At 31.0% G+C, this 21,610-nt stretch overlaps 1 protein-coding gene across 2 annotated transcripts in view; it reads left to right on the top strand.

Moving 5' to 3' along the window:
- Positions 1-21,610, top strand: part of LOC125067701 (tumor necrosis factor alpha-induced protein 8-like protein) — a 56,268-nt gene that overhangs the window by 21,168 nt on the left and 13,490 nt on the right. The window contains exon 2 of one of the 2 annotated variants that reach the window (XM_047676426.1): positions 4,842-4,899. The exons of the other annotated variant lie outside the window; for it this stretch is intronic. Within the exon in view, the coding sequence (XP_047532382.1) occupies positions 4,887-4,899 (13 nt within the window). The 5' untranslated portion in view covers positions 4,842-4,886. The remainder of the gene's footprint in view (positions 1-4,841; positions 4,900-21,610) is intronic. 2 annotated transcript variants of the gene reach the window in all.

Below are 21,610 nucleotides of genomic sequence, written 5' to 3'. Positions count from 1 at the left end.
GAAGATGTAATCATATTTCTTACTGTTAGTATACAATCGTTATATTTCAATTCTGGGTAATATCAAGCGTTGCGGAATTTTTTAGTTATTGTAATATGAATCCCACGGTTTTACTCGCCTCTCGAAAGTCGAGTGAAATGATTTGTTCCTCTCTTTAATATGTTGATTAGATTTACAATTGTTTATGATATTTGATGAGAGACGTCTTTTGTTTATGCTATTATATGAAACACGATTTGTTATTTAACTGTTAACCTTGCGAGTCGTAACTGTTTTTTTTTTTAATGAAAAAATGTTTGTCCTAAATATAAATATTTTATTCAAAATCATCGAAGCCGAGACAATTTTCACCAAAACCGTACTAGGAGTAATGAACATTCTAATACTTTCGCGTTTAGATTGTATTTATATATATCTAGACTTTCGACGCATATCGCACTACAAAAGAACTAGAACTAACTTTACTATCTTAGTGTGCGTGACAGACACCCTTGACTCATTCTAAACGTTATACTACTTTACTAGTGTGCGTGTCTTAGTGGCCAACATTTGACCATTATTTTTGTTCAATGCGTTCTCATCGTTGACGGTCTATCTAGACATGTTATATAATCAATCAAAGCTTTCGCGATATGTAGTATCCATTATAAATATGTCATTCAGATTTTATAGTTACACATATTATTTTACCTGAATTTTGGACAGTTACACGTGTACAAGACGAATACATTCCTGTATATGTATTTTATATTATTTATAATAATTTAAATACTATAGACATTATATTATATTATATAATATTCTAACTTACTTTTACCGAACTCGCAAAAACCCTTTAAAAATAAAAATTTTGTTGTTAAGTTATCTTTTAATAATTTAATGTTTGATATGGTAACCCTAAGCAGAGTAGGTTTCTTAATAATACTTATTCACTTCGTTGTTAATCTCACATTTCATTGTATTTATATCACAAGGAAATGTGTCATGATCCAAGCTTCCGTTGCGAGATTACTCGTTTTCTATTATTTTTTATACAATGTGGGAAACTATTTAAAGAATTTAAAGGTTTAAAATAAATGTTATTATTAGTTAAATAAATAACTATTCTTATCATATCATATTAATCTTGATCTATTTTAATTGAATATAATTGGAGGCACTTTTTAAATATTTAATCAGACGATAGATAGCTACGTCATATTTGATTTGTTGAACAAAATTCGTTTTTTGTTAATAATCCAAATTTGTTTTTTTTATATATATATATATATATATAATAATATTTTATATGACTTGGCCTTAATGCTAATCGCCTTGTTTTTATCGCTGCTAATATATATTTTAAATTAACTAATTATAATTAGGTACCGTTGCAAAATTACCATAAATTAAAAAATGTTGTAGGTAATTATTAAAAAGTGAAAAATGAATTGCATACAAAAATACATGAATATATGAAAATAATAAAAAAATCATACTGATAATTTTTTTATAGTTATATTAAGTTATCAACAGCAATAAAATAAGAGTAAAGACTGATTCATTTAAAAAAAGTTAGTCTAATGATCTATAAATACATGAGATACTTTTGCATTTATATTATTAGTAAGATGGACCTTGCTCTTTTTTAAACGGCAACTATTTTTTTTTAATAATTTGCCTACCTATATTAATTACTAATAAGCAAAATATGGCAAACTAATTTTCTTTCTAACTTAGCTCTTTGCACCTGAAACTAATAGAATATTCGAGAATGCGTAACAAAGTATTCATAATTGGAATTAACACTTCCTAGTGCATCTTAACTCAACACCGGAACGGTTGAATAGAAAATTAAATATTGTCACGCACAATGTTATATATATAGTAATGTTGATAGGGTAAAAATAGCCTTAACATCGATAATTTTATTCTTTTCCTAACTCTTTTTTTAATTTATCAAATTAGAAACTTTTTTGTCAAAGGCGTAATTAGATAAGACTAAATTAACGTATTCAAATAACTTAAAGATTGTAATGACATTTTTCAATAAACTTTTTTCGGTCTAGTAATAAAGTTTATCAAGTATGGTTTTTTAGTATTTTTTTTTTTAATCTCATTTAAATCGAATAAAGTGAAATGAAAACGCCATGGCGATTGCGATGGTTATCGAGAGAAAACACAGAGTTATTAAACTTTTTACATTTAAAATTAGAAGGTTTTAAAAGAGTATCTAAATAAGACAATCATGTAAAAGAATTAGCGAGCACAGATAATAAAACCAAAATATAATTAAAACGATTTAAATCTTAAAACAAGCACCTGCCTCTGCGTTTCATCAAAGCATTTCAATCGACTAATGACTCATGACGGATAATCCCGTTTAATTATAACTTATTATAGGCAGTTCGATGACTTCTGATGCCAAATTAATATATTCAAGATAATAAAACATCCGATCCGTTTGATGTTAATTCTGTAACGTATTCAGTTCGACTTAATTTCTAAATATTTATCATTCGTCATTCGGCTTTGGAGATATTGTTCGGATTTTTTTTTTGTATTTATTCTCTTCCACAAACAATTCAGTTTTTTTATTGATCTTAATGATAAATACAATTGTGTATAGGAGGCCTAAGTTTCAATGATTTTTACTAATATAAAATATACCTGAGCTGACTGGTATTATGGAGCAGTTTTATAACAGTGGTTGCCTTTCGTCTTCAAGTGCTTCGAATTGGAGCTCCAAAGCTTAGTAAAATAAGAAAGATTTTGATATCAGTGATAATGTACTTTAGGTTCATATAAAAAAATGTTTTTATTTTTTTAATTCATCGGTTTTGTGACATTGTGATTTTACCATACTAATTGAATTGTTGCACACCTATTTAGTACCTTGGTGACAAAATTATATCTAAAAAATAAAAGGAAGGTATTTTTAGAAAATACATATACATTTTATTCGTCTAAGTAATAGTAACAAACGAGTAGCAGTATTAATTTATTTCGCATTATATGGAAATATATTATACATATATATTAACAGTAAATAATGGCTGCGCTACAATCGGGTGATAAAAATCGCGACGTATTGGTTAAACACAATCGTGATTCACTTAGCAAAGTTATTTACTCGGTAATTCCACCTGTCTTTACTTATTCAAGAGATACTTACTCAAGCAAATGTTTTATTTTGCCTGCTTGATTGAAAGATTGAGAATGGTTATTGCAAAAGATTCGAATAAAATTCGAACATTTGCTTGTAAGCGAACGTTTATTCAAAAATAAAATCGAGCAAATTTTATACTTAAAACTGTTCTTAAAATCTTTTTTATATAACATTTTAAATAAATATATAGTTAATAGTATCGATTTATTGAAATTACTTTAGAGTTTCAATAAATATGTATGGACATTGGAATCCAATAGATAAGACTAAAATAGTTTCCCATATATTATAGCTTCTTCGTCCCTTCTATAAAAAGACTAGTTCGTATCAGCGACGGCCCTTATAATAAATTAGGCGGAAAACGTGCGTCTGCGGATAATAGTACGAATGGATTACAAAGGAAAATAGCCTTTAAGGATTAAATTTTAAGGATTATAATCCCAACAGTAAAATGTTTAGGTACTGTCCAACGCACACGATAGCTAGAGTCTAGCTCGTTTGGTACGACAATTGTAAGCGGTAAATGCATCTGTTCATAGCAGACCCGCTCATGTTACTTATATTATCGTACTTTTACAGTACACAAAGACGGAAATGTGGTGTTTTAAAATAATCACATATATAAATAAACCGATAGAAGTATCTCGACAAGAAGATAGTTGGATATATATATATTTTTTTATTCATAGAAATATTGCTTGAAAAAATTTGTTTTTGTTGCTGTTGTTTTTTTTTTTAAATATAAAAATACGTCGCAAGACTTAAATTAGGCATGATGTTATTGGACTGTTTTTGTGCATACCATGTTTCAATTAACACGTATAATTTTTTTAATTTTATAAATTATAAACTTTACGGAAAAAGTCATAACAAAAGACTAGATATGTTAAGAATGAACTAGTATTACAACACTATCGTGTTATATTTCCTGTCAGGATGTCTTTTCAATGCACACACACACATGTGGCGCAACCAAATCCTTTTTTACCGCTTCCGGGGAAGCACAGATAAAAGGATACGAAAATAACGCGGCGTAATAACAGTTATGTTTTAAGATTATTTCCGTAACAATTTCATCTCGTTGCGATACTAGTGGTGTTAGTGGTTATTTAGAAGTATCTCTCTAATAATCTATATAACTTATATATATGTTATTAGAGAATATAAAACTTTGTCTATGTCTATCTCATATAGCTTTCACGGCCGCACATCTGAAATCAATGTGATGAAATTTTCACATCTAGACTGTCATGTCATGTCATGATATGATGTCAGTTTTTTGGTGTTTGTTTACAGAAGATGTTAATGTATTATGTATTTTTTTTTTTAATTAATTATAACTTTTCAAATTCATTGCGATTGACTAAGTTAAATTGTTTTTGTTCGGTTCGATTTCAAAATAAACAAAATAATTAAAATTTATCTCTTTTGTTTAATTTTATATTTAACGAAAACAAAATTATTTTAACGACAGGCGGATTGAACGCATTATTTTTTATTGCTTTTTATTATATTTGTATTAAAATTTATTTAAAAAAAAAAATCTGGGTCACCTTTATTATATCAATGTGTAGTCGAAATTTTTTACAAGCAAACCCATCCCATTTTTTCCAGTTTTAATTTTATTTACATTATTATTATCTTTTATTTTATTTTCATTATAGTTTTTTTTATTTTATTTTTTTATTTTCAGGAGCAGGACTGTTTTTTTGCCACGAGTTTTTTTTAAGTTTTCTTCATGGTAGCCACTTGTAAGTTTTTATTTTAATTTTTTTTTTTTTATTTTTACTTTTACTTGATTTCATTAAAACATATTCGATAACAATTATAACAGTATTTTATGTAAAGGTTTACATTTTCTTTTAAACCGAATGATGAAAAATATGTTTACTATTCATACATGCAAACTTTAATGTGTCGTTTAAGATAATGAGTACTTGAACACTTAGTGATGATTGTCTGATCCACGTGTCTATCCGCCGGGCCATCATTTTTTCTTCTTCTATATCATATGTAAGCGGACAGGCAAAAGCGGCCACCTAATGGTACGTGGTCACCATCGCCCATAGACATTGACGCTGAAAGAAATAATAACCATTCCAAACAATAAAAATGCGACACCGACCTTGGGAGCTAGGATGCTGTCCCTTGTGCACTGGCTCACTCCCCGTTCAAACCGGAACACAACAATACAAAGTATTTCTGTTTGGCGGTAGAATATCTGATGAGTGAGTGGTACCTGCAACCAAGTAAAATCTCGGTGCTCATTAATAATGCGACCCTCTAAGCCAATGGAGTGTGCGGTATCAGTTATGATAACTGCTCTTCCATTATGGTGGCAATGTTACCACTAAACATATTTGCATAAAACATGAGCGTGAAAGGAAACGCGTTACATGCAAGGAAATCATTTTCCTAGAATAAAATAAAATTACTATTACTATCACTGAACGTCAGTTTGTTGCCATTGATAATTTTACAAATAAGAAGGTGAGTTAGGATTTTATTTGTCCTCGTTTGTGGTTATGACAATGCCGTCGTCACTACGCGTAGCAATTGCACTAAGTCATGTGTAATTGCAGTTCGTGATTAATGACCATAAATTAAAGTACGTGTTGTTTATTTGGCCACCAATGAAGATGTCTCGATGTGGATGATTCTTGTTAGAACAGGAGAACTCTACCCGATTATAATATTTATGCAGTATAAAATTGTGATAGGATTTTGACGCTCTGGGTACCCACCAATAACATTGCCAACAGGTAATATTCAGTATTCTTGCGTTCCGTTTCAAAGGGTGAGTTAGTTAGTAGAACAGGTTTAAACGACATGACATCTTAGTTTCCAATGTTGGTGATGCTTTGGCGATATAAGATATAATATTTCTTTAAGTGTCTTAAGGCGATGTCGGCCACTTATCATCGACAACTTTGACCTTAAATTGACCTGTCTTAATTAATTGAGATCTAAGGTAATCTGGTAAAGGGGACTGGATATTCATAATGGATTTGTTAAATGTCGGCGAAGATTTTATCTGAACTTGGAAAGTGAAATTAAAATGGATAGAAGCGGTTGAGTAAAATAGAAACTATACTAATATTATAAATGTGAAAGTAACTTTGTCTGTATGTCTGTCTGTCGCTCTTTCACTACCAAATCACTGAACCGAATTTGATGAAATATGGTATGAGGCAAACTTGAACTCCAAGGAAGGACATGGAGTACTTTTTTGCCTAACGATTGATAACCAACTAGTTTGGACGATTTAGACGAAAATTGTGTGTATGTGTTATGTGTGTATATTTAAGTGTGTGTATTTAAGTGGGCTCCTAGGTGGTATAAACAAGACCCAGTAGGTGGCGCTTCGATCATACGAAATAAAATTCTTATTTCACCCTGACGAACTGTGGACGGACCGCTAGTAAGGGTATATTTAAAATTAATCAATAATGGTTTGTAGTACATAATACGTATAAGCAGAAAACGTAAGGAATAAGAAAATATAAGGGTTTGTTCATCTTTCAAAGTATGTATGTATAATATGCTTATTCTGTAAGACATGTTTTATTATTTGAGGATAAGTAATAATTACATGTTTTTCCTCGTTTAATCTTTGTATGTGTTTACAGCATGAATTTACATGAAATATACAATAACTTCAGGCTATTTTAGATACATACGCAATCAGCGGTTTTGTGTGTTAATTGTTTTTATTTGGAAGTATTTAACGCTTCAAAGTCTAATTTGAATCGATAACATTAATAGTAGGCAAATAAATATATTCGTATTTGCTTTTTATATCGCATTGTAAAGTTTAGCCATTATTTTGAATTGTAAGCAAAAATGGCAATTAAGTTTTAAATGTTGTTTACACATTTAAAGACGTATCACTTTGTATGTTACCCAAGTCAGATATTAATTTTAAGTGCTTAGTGATAAGTTGATGGTGTAACTTTTCCAATAAATAAATAAATACATTCCTTCGTCACCTCGGTTTTACATTTAAAATATGAAATCTAAATAAATAGACTTCAAAAGCGACACACAACACATATAGGTTAATTATAGGTATCGATTACAAGTATAGGTCTCAATAGTAACTTGATCGAATCAAGTGTATTAATTCAAGTAAAATTTACAATGAAGAATTTTTGAATTGTCAATATGTAAACACCGCCGCTCCAGAAATCAGCCTCCAGCGTGAAGAAACCGCAAAAAAACTCGTAAATAATTCCTTTTTTCAAATAAACCAGATTTCAATAATGTTAGTAGGTATATATTTCTTTATTAATCCTGCATTGGAATCCGATTCTTAAGGCATCTTAAAAATACTCTTTAAATTGATAATAAGTTTCTTGATTAATTTTGTCTTAATAATATTTTTAAATTTATTGAATGGTCAGTTGATTTTATTTTCCAATATCATATATGCATATACAATTGTCTAAAAACGTTTTCTGTGCCGTATGCAAGCAGAAAGCAAGGTTATATGGAACATTTTTGTATGTTCTTCCAAATAATAGTATCAAAAATATAGGCGTACGAATAATTACTTAATTTTATCCATATACATAAATTGTTACTGATTATGTGCCTCGTCTATTAATGTTTAATATTTTAGTATAATATTTAAACAGATTACGTTACCCGATAGAAAAGTTTAATCTTAATTTACATCAAAGGCAACGCGGATTCAATTTCATCTTATTTTCCGCTTGTACGGTCTTTCAGTTTAAGAGCTGCTGGGAATATTTGCTAGAAAATTGTCTCTGGTTACGACAATAAACAGCTACAAAAGACAAGAGTGGATTTTTTCCAGCGTAACATAAAATAGAAGTGAGCAATTTAAATCCGTAATGTAAAGTCGTATTAGATTATATAATTTCGTTGTTTTATCTCGTAAGAGCAATTACGTTGTTAGACGAAACTTGAGTTGGTGTTCATGTATGTAAGATTACCGTAACAGGTTTATGTGTGTGTATTATATGTTAACATAAATTAAGACTGTTAGTGTGTGTGTTACCTGATTTATTGTTAGAACGAGATTTTTAAACATTAATAAGTTATTTGTAAGTCATACGCACTACGCTATAATTATGAGCTGCTAAGTCAAATTGAATGTTAAACTTGCATGTATGCCAACCGTGTTTATTGGACTGTGACTGCATAATTATGACCGTGAAACAGCTGAATAGTTCTCGTTCATATTGGGTTAATATGGATATTATTAGGGAAATGAAACACCTTCCCATCGAAAACTCGTATTACTGTCTCCTATTTTTGTACACTTAAGTTTTTATCTGTAAATTCGCCACGGCTGGGCAAAGGTCTTCTCACCTTTTGAGACTTGTAGCTCATTTAAATACACGTGTAACAAACGTTCATCCAACTCATACAGATTTCCTCTTGATGTTTTTCATCACCGAAGATTTAGTAGTGTTCGCCTGGATTTCAATCCGTAACCTACCTTTAAGATTCGTGTGTTTTAATCACTGAGCTATCTCTGCTTTTACGTTCACTTGTTTTTATTTAAATAACAATCTTTAACCGATCTATTCTTGATTCTTAACATGAGAATATTTCTTGACATATAATTATATATGATGCTAGTTGTTGCCCACGGCTTAACTCGCACTTTAGAGGTTGGTCATCAGGTTTCCTTCCGGGGGTTTTAAGTTTGCTTCATACAAAAATTTCATCAAATTGGGTTCAGAGGTTTGGCCGTGAAGGCGTAAGAGACAGACAGTGGTACTTTAGTGTCTTTATTTATAATTTTATTAGTAAAGACATTGTAGAGTTGATACATGCAACTTACTTAGCAATATTAAATACAAACAAACCGTTAAGTATAAGAAGTGAAGTCAAGCTGCACCTCGTTCTCCTGATTCTATCGGTCAAGGCGGGTAGGTGCGGCTGTCCTTGATACTGTTAGCTTCAATTTGTATATTTGATTTACCTTGATTATTGACACGAAACATTATACTTATCCTTTGATTATGTTTCAATCTGATTATTACTTGATAACTTCATCATCAATCTTATGGTTGAATTATTTAATTAGTTTTTATTTAAAACTCGAGACTCTAATTATTCATATCATAGCTCCTAAAAGCAAATATGATATCATGATTCAATTTTGAGTGTAGATGCTACTGAGAAGAACCGCCAAGAATCTCAGTAGTTACTAATGCTCTTATTAGATACATAATTAGCTTTACAAGCGTAAATCGACGAATACTTAATCTATATAGTCTCTTGTTGAGTAACATGACTTATTTATCATGTTAAAATTTATTAAATTACTTTAATGTTCCATCAATCTTTAATGTTTAATAAAATGAATAATTAAGATGAATATGCTTACTCTAAATCATTTTGTTACGTCCTATAATTAAATATTATTTAAAGTAACCACTTAAGCATTTAACATATCCCTTTCGAGATATGAATTTATTATTAATATATCATTTGTTACGCATGATTGAGAAGAAAATCGTTCCATTATAATGTATTACTTAGCTATGATAAAAGAGATTTGGAATATTTGAATAATTTTATAAATGTATGAATATATGTATTGAAGAGCTTTGTGAAAGCCTTTTTGCCTGCCTGTCTGCCTAACACCTGCCCATTATTTATTCTACCGCTAAACATAAATACTTTGTTGCTTTGTTCCTGTTTGAAACGTGAGTGAGCGAGTGTAAATACAGGCATGTGACATAGGCTATGGTTGATAACACATTGGCATTATAAAGAACAGTTAATCATTCTGAAGTTTTGTCTAAGCCTAAGTTAATGGGCCTGCCAATAAAAAAAAATCATTCAATTACAATTGTGACATCAATCTACAACATTAAAACGAAGATTGATTTTAAATTTAATATAATTTAAAGGATTAATATGACCCAAGGGGGCGGACTATTGTCATTTAACGCAGATGAAACCGCACGCAGTTAGTGTTTTATACTTTACGTATAAATAACATTTTTCATTCTTCAATGCGAAATGCGCTGACATAGGAAACTTATTGAAAAGGTCTTAAAAGGCATTGATTGTATAGAATTATTTTATGTTATGATATCTAAGCATGTTAAGCCTTCGAGAATTGAAGATTGCCATGACGACGCTTTTGAAGAGAAAATCGAAGGTCGAATGCGCTTTGATATCATTACTTAATCGTACAATTCTAAGAACTGCTTATTACCATTTCGGATCCAAAAGATTTTTACGAAATGTTTATTTGCTATCATTTGATATACGTCTCAAATTTTTCGTAGCTTACTTACATAAATAAAATAAAAACAACAATATCTTAACTTCCGTGTATCTACCAATTAGGTAATACTATCCGTCCGTAGTAAAAATTAAATATTTGTTGTGACGAAACGAAACGAAGTGTGAAATAAAATGTCATAATAATTATACCAATTAATCAGTAAAGATAAATGAGCACAATATTGTTTTATGACATAAGAATAAAACGTATTTCGTTTGTTATTTATATTAATGTGTGTGTGATTACAAGAACATTTATAGAGTACAGTATGTGTATGTATGTGTAAGTTTATTAATTCCTAATTCAACGCATAATATTTGTTCTTATTGCGGTTTTACCTATATTAGTATTAAAGATTTCGAACCTGTCTGTCGGGTTCATTGGCATCAAACTCTCTGTTTATTTTGAGTGAACCCGTTAAACAGTTCATAGGGCAACAACTTATAACTATTATCTTAGAATATAATATGTATTATTTTATATATATAAAAGTTAATGTAAGGATTTATTCTTATAAAATAAAATGTTATTGTTTATTTGTAAATTTAAAGAAATCAGTATACTCTACTGTGCTTTTTAATTTTGTTATACTATAATCATAGAACATCAGTCAGTTGTAATTAGATTAATTATTGTTAATAAAATAATTATGATTAATGTTTTTAATGTTCTATTATATAAAAAATATAATCAATAAAAAAGCCGCTCAAATCGAGTTCATTGATTTTTGCTTTATATTCATATCTCACACGTGCTACTAGCTCCTGCACTTTAATATTATAAATTGATTACATAAGTACTTACAGATGATAAATTATTTTACTTAAAAGAGAAAAACATATACAAATATTCCGTCAGTTGGATTGTTTTTTTTTATATTGAATTTAATATTTGTTTTTCTTTTCTACCTTTTTTTATTATTTTTTTAAACATTACCTACATAAAAATGTTGTTCTTTCAATGAAAATCAATTTATTTATTAATATTATTAAAGTACAGAATAATAACCTATTAATAAATAATAAACTAACAAAATTTAGTGACGACGTATTATTCACGTTTAAGTTTCTCACAACCTTTATTATATTGACCGTGTCTTGTTACAAATTCTATAGTCTAGTCTAAGCCCCAAGGAGGTGTTATATACGAAGCAGGCCAGCCGTGTCAAGGATACAACTTTGTTCCAGTTTCTGGAGTTACCACTTCGAACCGGTTTCACTCGTTTTAAGTATAATAGTATTATGATATACCTTATGAATTTCTTTGAGAATTATACGCAAAGATGAGGGAGGACTGAGGAAGGGGAGCAGCAAGCACCATGAATTCATGTTCCCACAATTATTATCTATATAATAATACGTGAAGCAAAAAACTTTGAACCCCTTTTTTATAATAAGACGCGCACGGAAGTGTACGAAATTTGAGCACGATTAAACTTTATGTGGAGGAAGAGAATGTTTTCATAAATTATACATTAAAAATACATCAAAATAAAAAAAAATATAACATTACACACACTCGATACGTTTAACAAACGTACACGTTTATCCACATAATATTTAAAATGAAACATTCATAGTACATGTATACTGTACAATGAAAACACACGTCATGTCAAAGATGAAATCAATGAATTTTTTTTGACATTTTAATTTTTTATTATAGTAATGACAAGGTATCGTCTATTTGAGCCTCATTTTTCAAACGTATCTTTATAATCAACGCATTTAATATTTTATTAGTAATGAATTAAGGTCGAATTTCGACCAATCCACTAGTGTGAATAAATGTATTTGTGAGTTAATTATGGTCATCCCTCATCATGATGTTTTTTTAATATACATATCCTTCTTTACTTTTAATTTACGTAATAGTAATTTACCAAAAAAAATGTGTGTAATTGGAATAATTTTTATAGTCTTTACTATATTGCTATCAATATCAAATTATTTAACTTGTTAACTACTAAGGAGAGTGTTTGGAACTGATTAAGCTCATGAAATCAGTGGTGCTAGCCCCGGGTTTGAACTCAGAATCATCAGTTAAGTTTTACGTCTTGTAACACGTGGGCCATCACGCCTATACCTATACTAAACTAACTATGATTAGAGAGTTCTTCGGCATAGATTTTGCTTGTCCATCAAAGACATCAGGTTTTAGACAAAGACAAATTTAATACTTTTTATTTATTAGATATATTCCTAACTTTTACCTATATATATTATGTTTGGCGGGTGGTTAGTTAAACAATGCTATGTCTTCTTCTTTCGAATATCAAGCCAATGGTGACTAACTAAACTTTCAGAACAACGTTTATAAATGAGGTCGGTAATTTTTATACGATTTGTGAATCCATACAAAGTTAATAGCGATCATTTGATCCTTCGAAAAAATATTTAATAATTTTATATTTTTTGAATACACACAAAAACGAAAACAAAATATTATAAAAGAAAATAAATCCCAGTGACAAACTCAAGCTAGCAAGTCTGAGCGTCTAAGTGAATAACTTCAGCCGCCTAGAAATCGAGCAAGTTTCCACTTATAAAGTTTGTATGGCGCATCTGTGGTACAAACGTTGTTGGTTCTAGAAAAAAACTTAATGATTAAAAATAACAAAAATTCAATAACAGGAGCCAGATGCACGCAAGCAAATCAAGAGTGGTCGAATTTGCAACAAGGCAGCAACCACCAGCTATATTGAAAATTAGATATGTTATATGACATGAAATTATATTTTATATCTTGCTAATATTATAAATGCGAAAATTTTATGGATGTTTGTTATTCATTAACGGCTAAAGTTGGATTTGAATGAAGTTTGGCATAGAGATTAAAATCTGAAATAGTCTATGTGAGTTTATTTTTTGACCCGAGAGGTGTATGGTATTCCCCGAAATAAAAGGGTAATAGGGGTATGCACCTAATACCTGCATCCACCTCCGATCACACGCGGTCGCAGCTGCAGGCGGAAACTAGTGTACATATTAGTTAAAATCAGCTGAACTTTTTAGATTGTAATTACGTACCCAAGATTGTGGAATACTTATGCCGAAGTTTACAAAGCTCAAAATAAGCTGGTTAACCATCTTCTAATGACCTTTTATAGACTTCACATTCAACAATAGTACCCATTCAATTTATTAAAAATAAAACTTAAACGTAAATGAAATAAAATGTCAAGAAAACCTTTCTATAAATAACTTTTCGTTCGATCCACGTACTTATGAAAACGGATAAAAATGTAGTATAAATTGTGTGGTCATTATTTAATTACGTATGCTACAACCCGGTACCGAAAGATGGTTCGGGTTAAATATAACATTTTTCTGAATCGCGCAAGCTAAGTATTTGTAACTGGGTATATATATTATACTTAGCAAAATCTGCCAACGGATTCTCTTCAGCCGCTCGGTGGCCACTATGATCATCAGCTACATTCGAAAATTTTCGAGAGTTCGGTAAAAAACTTAAAGGCTGAGTGTATATCACTTATCAGAAACCGCCCCCCCCCCCTCCGGTCTAGCTGTAACACGCACACATTAACACAGGTGAATTTTTAATAAAATACACAAAGAAAATTGCGTATAGTTTTAAGATTCTGAAACCCAGTTTTACATATTTTTTACTACGCATAAGTGATACATATTAAATTAAACTCATTAAAATATCCGCCTGAAAACAAAGAGTCGTCATAATGACTACACTATAACATCACGTAAGCCTTTCGTTAATTAGGGACAAAATGTTAATTATACAAAACATACTCATGCTGAATATGGGACACGTGTTGAATACTAAACAAATTATTTTTAATGTTGCAATATATTGTTATGATAATAAAGATCTGTTATATAATTACAGGAATTTTCCACGAGTAGGATTCCTTTTATAGAATAGGGATGCAGATGAACAAACTCATGAATATTGGCAACGAGCCCATCTCAAGTGCTAATACCTATTATGTGCAGCTATTCAGATTTCCGTGAATATTATACCATGTTTTGTATAAATATATTTTTCACTTAATTTATTCGAAGTTAAGAATTACAATAAATAGGTAGCTAAAATTGACATTTTCCCATAATCATTGTCTGAAAAAAACAATCCGTTCTTTGTTGGCTCAATCAAACATGGGAGCCTTCATGCTGTGACCCGGCCCTTTCCTCAAATATTGTCATTTACTGACTAAATACCTAATGACCAGGTGTTACCTGTTTGTAACACACACATACACTTGACAATGCACAAAGTGTATCAGTAAATTACAATATATTGTTGTATAATAGTTCATTATACAACAATAAAATTTATAGTATAATAAACTTTTTCGACGTTCATATATCATTATTTTAATTGAATTTAGTCGAAATATGCGTTTAAATTGAGAATGATTTCATATGGAAATACGTGCATATAAGTATTAAGTCTAAAATTATTTATAACCCCACCCTCCCCCCAGTGACCTTAAGATAATCACCTCAGTATTCTGTTTTTTATGTTGTAATAAAGGCGTGTTTATGGTGATCCTTTACGTGGTACGAGTGTAAGAATTCTTTATAACATTAAATTACACAAGTTATACATTTGTATTATAATGTTTGTAATATTACTAACTTAATACATATATTCCTTATGTTCTGCTTGTAACAAGGGACCGTTGCCATTTATTCTCAGACCAGGATATTTTCTTTTCCGAACCGACGGACGGTATTAAAAATTTCAGTGTCCAATTTCAGCTAACAAAATAATTTTGTTAACATATTTAGTACATTGTACAAATAACAGCAAGAATGCAGTGGCATTTAATCATTGATATAATTCAAGTCATATTTTAATATACGATATACATTAAGCTGTAATATATAGCAAAGTCGTTAATCAAAAGTTTTATAGGTAAAACCTAAGAGTTATAACCGAGATCAGTAAACATCTCATAAGGTACCCATTTACGTTGGTAGACTTTACGACCTCCCGACACGTGTGGAGTCTTTGTAACCAAGCCTTGGTGTACGAAATATGTGAACGGAAAAGTTTTACTATCGTGGAGTGTCAGCTTTGGATATATTACGTGCATATATGTATATGATCGGGAACGGCTTAACGAATTAATGCGTTTTAGACATCAAAAGACATCTTACCGTTTTATTAATAAATTTATGGCATTTATACAATCAACTTGAGGAAACAGTTCAATACAGGGTTAAAAAGGAGTAACTACTGAGTTTATTACCAGTTCTTCTAGGTAGGATCTACTTTCTGAACCGTTGGTAGCTGTATATTTAATTCCACGCTGTAAAAAAACGATTCAAAAGTGCTTTTATGAGCCTACTTGACTAAATAATATTTTGATTTCAGTACCTTAAAACGCTATTCTGAGCTGATTCTTAAAAGCTAGCAAACAGAGCAACGAGGCATTTGAGGACTGAGTAATAAAAGATTATTTAATATATATGATTATTAGTAATATGAATGTCGAAGTTACTTTTAAATAAAATAATAATAATAAATAAATAAATAAATATTGGACAACATCACATACATTACTCTGATCCCAATATAATTAGCTAAAGCACTTATGTTAGGGAAATCAGAAGTAACGACAGTACCACGAACACCCAGACCCAAGACAATATAGAAAACTAATGAACTTTTTCTACATCGACTTGGCCGGGAATCGAACCCATGAAAACCGGTGTACACACTACGCGACCACGGACGTCGTCAAAAACGTCGTTTAAAAAAAATTTGTAATTTGTATGACATTTGCTTAATAGTACAAAGAACCCTTAAAAATCTAAACAATACTAAAAGTTTTTTTAATTTCGGCTATTTATAAGGTACTACTACCAGAATCTAGGCAGAATGTTGTGCTTGAATCTCTTGGGTACCGTGGACATCACCCATATCAAATACATCTGTACTAATATTGTAAATGCGAAAGTAACTCTGTATGTCTGTCTGTTGCTCTTTCACGACCAAACTACTGAACCGATTTTGGAGAAACTTGCTACGGAGCGAGCTTAAATGCTAACTACTTTTTTGCCTAGCAGTTGGCGACGAGCCCATAAAACAAGAGCGATGGTCAGGTTCAGGTCTTGATGGCAATAAAGTGCGTTGTATATATTGTTTGGTCAAGAAGTACCAACAATAATGCATTTTACTGTGCCAGTGTGTTTATTTGAGAAGAAAATAGAACTAGAAATTTGTTATTATCTAAATATGAAGAACTACTTCTTTGGCACGTTAAAAAAATCGCCGTAAAGCTCTGCAGTATTCACGCTTATACTTTTAACGCGATTTAATAAAATGAACTTCAAGTTTCACCTTGAGATTTTTTCGCAAACAATTTAGCATGAAAACGAGCGGGTGGGGACGTTAGCATCGATTGTTGACACGCAAACTTATAATACTTTGTATACCCTACGAAGGGCCAAACAATTCACGTCACCATGAAAACTTATTGCTTTTTTGGTCACGCAGGTCAGCAACGCCTATGAGAGCGTATACATGTGAAAATGAAATGATTCCACTATTGTGTTTGGTGTTGTCTAAGGAACGAACTCACAACCAAGCTAAGAAGTTGCGACGGGAAGATCTCATGTTCATGTATGTTTTGTTAAGTTGGTTAAGCGTGATTGCATATAACTTACTAGGTATACTTTGCCTGGTATATATTGCAATAGCATATTAGATGTTTAAATCATATCACTTGAAAAATGGATTGTTGCTTATAACTTGGTGGTACTGAAAAACATAACAGTTTGACCTTTTTTGTCACATAGGCATAATTTTTAAGTTTCTAGTTTTCGCCCGTAACTTTTCACGCGTTTTAGGGGACTTTATAACTGACTCTTCTCCTGCCGACTTTGCGTGAGCAATATATACGAATAACATTCATACTACTTATTTTACTATTTCCATACTAAATTTGTATAAAGTTATTGTTTAAGCATCAAATTTTAACGACTGAGAGTTGTTCCAGTTTTAAATCGCTTCTTAATATTAAAATGTGATATATGTAATCTCGGAATCACGACAAAGGCGACCTTTTATTTATATTAAGGACGTTTTCTTTCCTACACTATTCATAACTCCAGAACAGATATTACTTAAAATGTCATCTAACAGTATCATTAATTTGGATAACCATTTATTATGATGCTGTAATAAATTATTTTATACTTGGTAGGGCTTTGTGTAAGCCCGTCTGGGTAGGTATCACCCTCTCATCACATCCTGCCGCCAAGCAGCAATACTCAGTATTGTTGGGTTCCGGTTTGAAGGATGAGTGAGTCAGTGTAACTACAGGCACGAGGGATATAACATGTTAGTTGCCAAGGTTGCCGCGCATAGACGTTATAAGAAATGACCGCTAGCTGTCAGGTGGCCCATGCCAAGTCCGCCTAGTTATGCCATAAAAAACAAGTGTCAACTAGACATTAGAACTTATCATCACATGAGGTGCATCTTAAAATAACAAGGATTATATCCAATCGGATTAATATATTTTGAAATGTGATGCACACAAACTTTGCCATAGGTATTGGTATTATTCAATATTGAATACGAAAACGTTTAAATATAAAATTACGTTCCACTACCACGGAATTTAATTATATATCTCGTGGTTATTCACGACTGGTTAAAATCGGTTGCTTTTAAAAGAACATTGTGGTACTGCTTTTTTTTTTTGGCAATCAATGCGTGAAGTTGACTGGTCGTTTGTAACGATGTCTGTATATAAATAATTAATGCGAATTGCGCTTTTGTTTCGTACATCAAATACAGTCATTCTATTATTATTATTTTTATCATATGTTCAAATGTATATATCACTCACGAAGGCACGTTTAATTATTATTGTCGTATAATTATAAGTAAGCGCCGCTTGTGCTTACAATACAAACGTGTCTTAGACCAAAAAAAAATTTTTTTTTAATTTTATTTTATTAACACGTTGATAATTTCAAGATAATAATATATAATTGAATGATTAGTGCAATGGTCATTGCACTGATTGGAAACAGTTGTGGTTTCGGGTTCGACATTGAAGCTCATTTGTAGTTCAAGTTGTGTCAAGAACTGGTCGTCATGTCTAATCGCTTGCGTTATCTTAAATACAGAATAAATTTATTTGTGTAAGCATTATTGTTCATAAGTTTAGATACCTTTGTTATTTTCAAACGTTTTAACTATTTAACCGATAAAATGAAATCAGAATATACTGTATTCAAGTAAATTCTCACCAGCATGTCTGACAAGAGTTATTTTAAAGGATTATATTTGATTTAAAGCTACCATAGGTCCGACATGGAGATTTCATTAAATGAAAATACCTCAGAAGTAGTAGTCGACACTCAGTAGTAATAATAATAGTTACAAAATCATAAGCAAGTAAACTTAAGTATCGCGTATTCAATTATTCCCCTTACCTAGAAACATAAGAAAAATAAAAAATCAAACTCAAAGATTAAAAAAAGGAGATTTATATTTATTGACCGTCTGCATCGACACCCTTTAATTTCAAAGCCACAACTAGTGTCAACGATCGCCTCTATCTGGGATATATCTTTGGAGTTAATTGGACAAGGAGTATTGTTGGAAAGGCAATTGTAGTCAAGTACTAAATTGATACTTGCTTAGACGCACGCTTAGAAGCACATGAAAATTCAGTGGTGCTTGCTTGGGTTTGAACCCGAAATCATCAGTTTAGATGCACGCGTTCTAACCACTGGCCCATCTCGGCATAACATATAACCTGCAATTAATATATATACTTTTCGTTAGCCTGATAAGCTCAACAGAGCATTTCCACATAGATTATTATTTATTATATTTAGATAGAGTGTCACACTACAAAAGGACTAAAACAAACGGGCCAACTTTATCTTAGCGTGCGTGACAGCTACGCTTGACATTGATGACGGCCAACAGCCAACGGCCAACGGTTGGCTACTATTGACGTTCTCAGCTTTGACAGTCTGTAAAGCCTTATAAATAATCAAAGCATATCCCTATTATACTGATATTATTATAATGTTCCCAAGCAGATGCGGCCATTAGCTAGTTAGGAATAAAATAGTAACACTTAAGTCCTTTAATGGCACAATTAAGCGTTAACGAGCTTCAGATATCTACCAATTACAGATCTTCTTATTTATTATGTTTGTTGAAAATATGAGTAACTTAGAACATTTAAATTCTGAAACAGGGCCTAATTTTGTCAGTGTGTGTAAATTTTATTACAGGAGATTTTAATTTTTTTTTTTTTTTTAATTTAACATATTTTAAATAAAGAACTTTTTAAAAATAGACAAAATACTGTAGACTCTATACTAATATGTTGCATCCATGACATCTTACCATTCATGATTTCTTTATTCACTAATTAACTTAGACGATATTGATTAAAAAGCTATTATTCTGTTAACGAGGTAACTGTTGTATATATTTAGTCAAACTCGTTTCACAAAATTCTTACATATTTAAATTCTATTAAAACAAATGTATTTACTTGGTGGTAGGGCTTTGTGCAAGCCCTTCTGGGTAGGTACCACCCACTCATCAGATATTCTACACAACAGTACACTATATTGTTGTGTTCTGGTTAGAAGGGTGAGTGAGCTAGTGTAATCACAGGCACAATGGATATAACATCTTAGTTCCCGGGGTTGGTGGTGCATAGGTGATGTAAGGAATGGTTAATATTTCTTACAGCGCCATTGACTATGAGCGGTGGTGACCACTTATCAGGTGGCCCATATGCTCGTCCGTCAAGCAATGACATAAAAAAAATATATTTTTAAAATTTAAATGGTTGAATTTTGATAATTAATAGAAAAGTGAAATTCTTCTATGTTTTAATAAAGATTCATTATTCTTTTTGAATTCGAATTTATATATGACTGTATCAGAATATCTTATTATAAATTCACACTTTTATCAACACTAAGCTAAAAAATAACAAATGCAAACGTTACGTTGAACTCTGGTTTAAATGTGTGTGTATTAATTTGATCGCGAGCCAATAGGCTAATATTTTAGTTTGTGCAGAAATATTAAAATTGGATACGTTAAAGCACATATTTTAGTGTTCCGCTTTTCCGTTTATTAAAGGGGTTAATGGTTGCCCTGGGGGCAATTTCCTGTCCCGTTCTCTGTAACAATGGACATTCGTTATGCTACTTCAAATATTAATGGTTATATCATGAACGTAGCCCACATTGTCATATGTTTGAGCAACGGGGTGTCGCGTGCATTATTCTGTACCTTAGTAGTGTGTAGTGTTATGTAGTTTTTGCTTATATGTGCAATAAAACAAGTTTACTCCTCCAGGAACTTGTCTACAATTATATATATATTCATTTACTGAAGAGTTATTTAGCTTTAGAACTAAAAAATATATTGTAATTGATGAAATTATAGCTATATCTACTTACTTGTTCTGTCTCGCCACTTCGTTCGTGTTTTAGGGGTTGTTGGTTCTAATATAATAGCTATATTATTGTGAAATGAAACAATACACAAACACACATACAAACTTTCGAATTTATAATATTAGTAAGGATTATCGATAGCTTTGCATGTTATTCAACAATGTAAACCGATTCAAAAGTGCTTTTGTTAGCCATCTTCAAAAAAGAATATTTTAATTTTGATGACAGATTTACTTGAAGTTATTGTTATATAAATATTATAAATATATGACAAATAAAAACTATGACTACAGTATTCATTAGTTCGTTCGTAGAGTCTCGGGTACCTTAATACTCTGTCCACGACTAAATACCCAGATCATAACTATATTAAAACGTATAGAACAAAGCGAGACCCAAAATATAAGCATGTCTCAGCATAGTAGGGCCAATCCTGAAAAGCTGATTGGATTTTGTATCTGGTTTTCACTAGAATAAACCAGTTTTAGCAAAAGCTTATCTATAATGCGATCGATTATGACAATTGATTTTTATTGAAGTCTAATTTATGTTTTCCACCAATTGACCACAATGTCAAATTTTATTTCGATAGGTTTAGTCTTGTTGATGTTGAATAAAACATACTAGTACCTAATTATAAAATTACTCTGAACTTCTACATCTATGTTGTAGTAGAAAGTATGTCAATAGTAACATAAAAGTCCTTTAGCTCAGTTCAAGTGAAGTCAATCAGGATTGACCGTTTGC

This window comes from Vanessa atalanta, chromosome 12 (genome assembly GCF_905147765.1).
Source record: "Vanessa atalanta chromosome 12, ilVanAtal1.2, whole genome shotgun sequence".
NCBI lineage: Eukaryota > Metazoa > Arthropoda > Insecta > Lepidoptera > Nymphalidae > Vanessa > Vanessa atalanta.
Note: the sequence above shows the minus strand (reverse complement) of the source record. Positions and strands in the feature narration are given on the sequence as shown.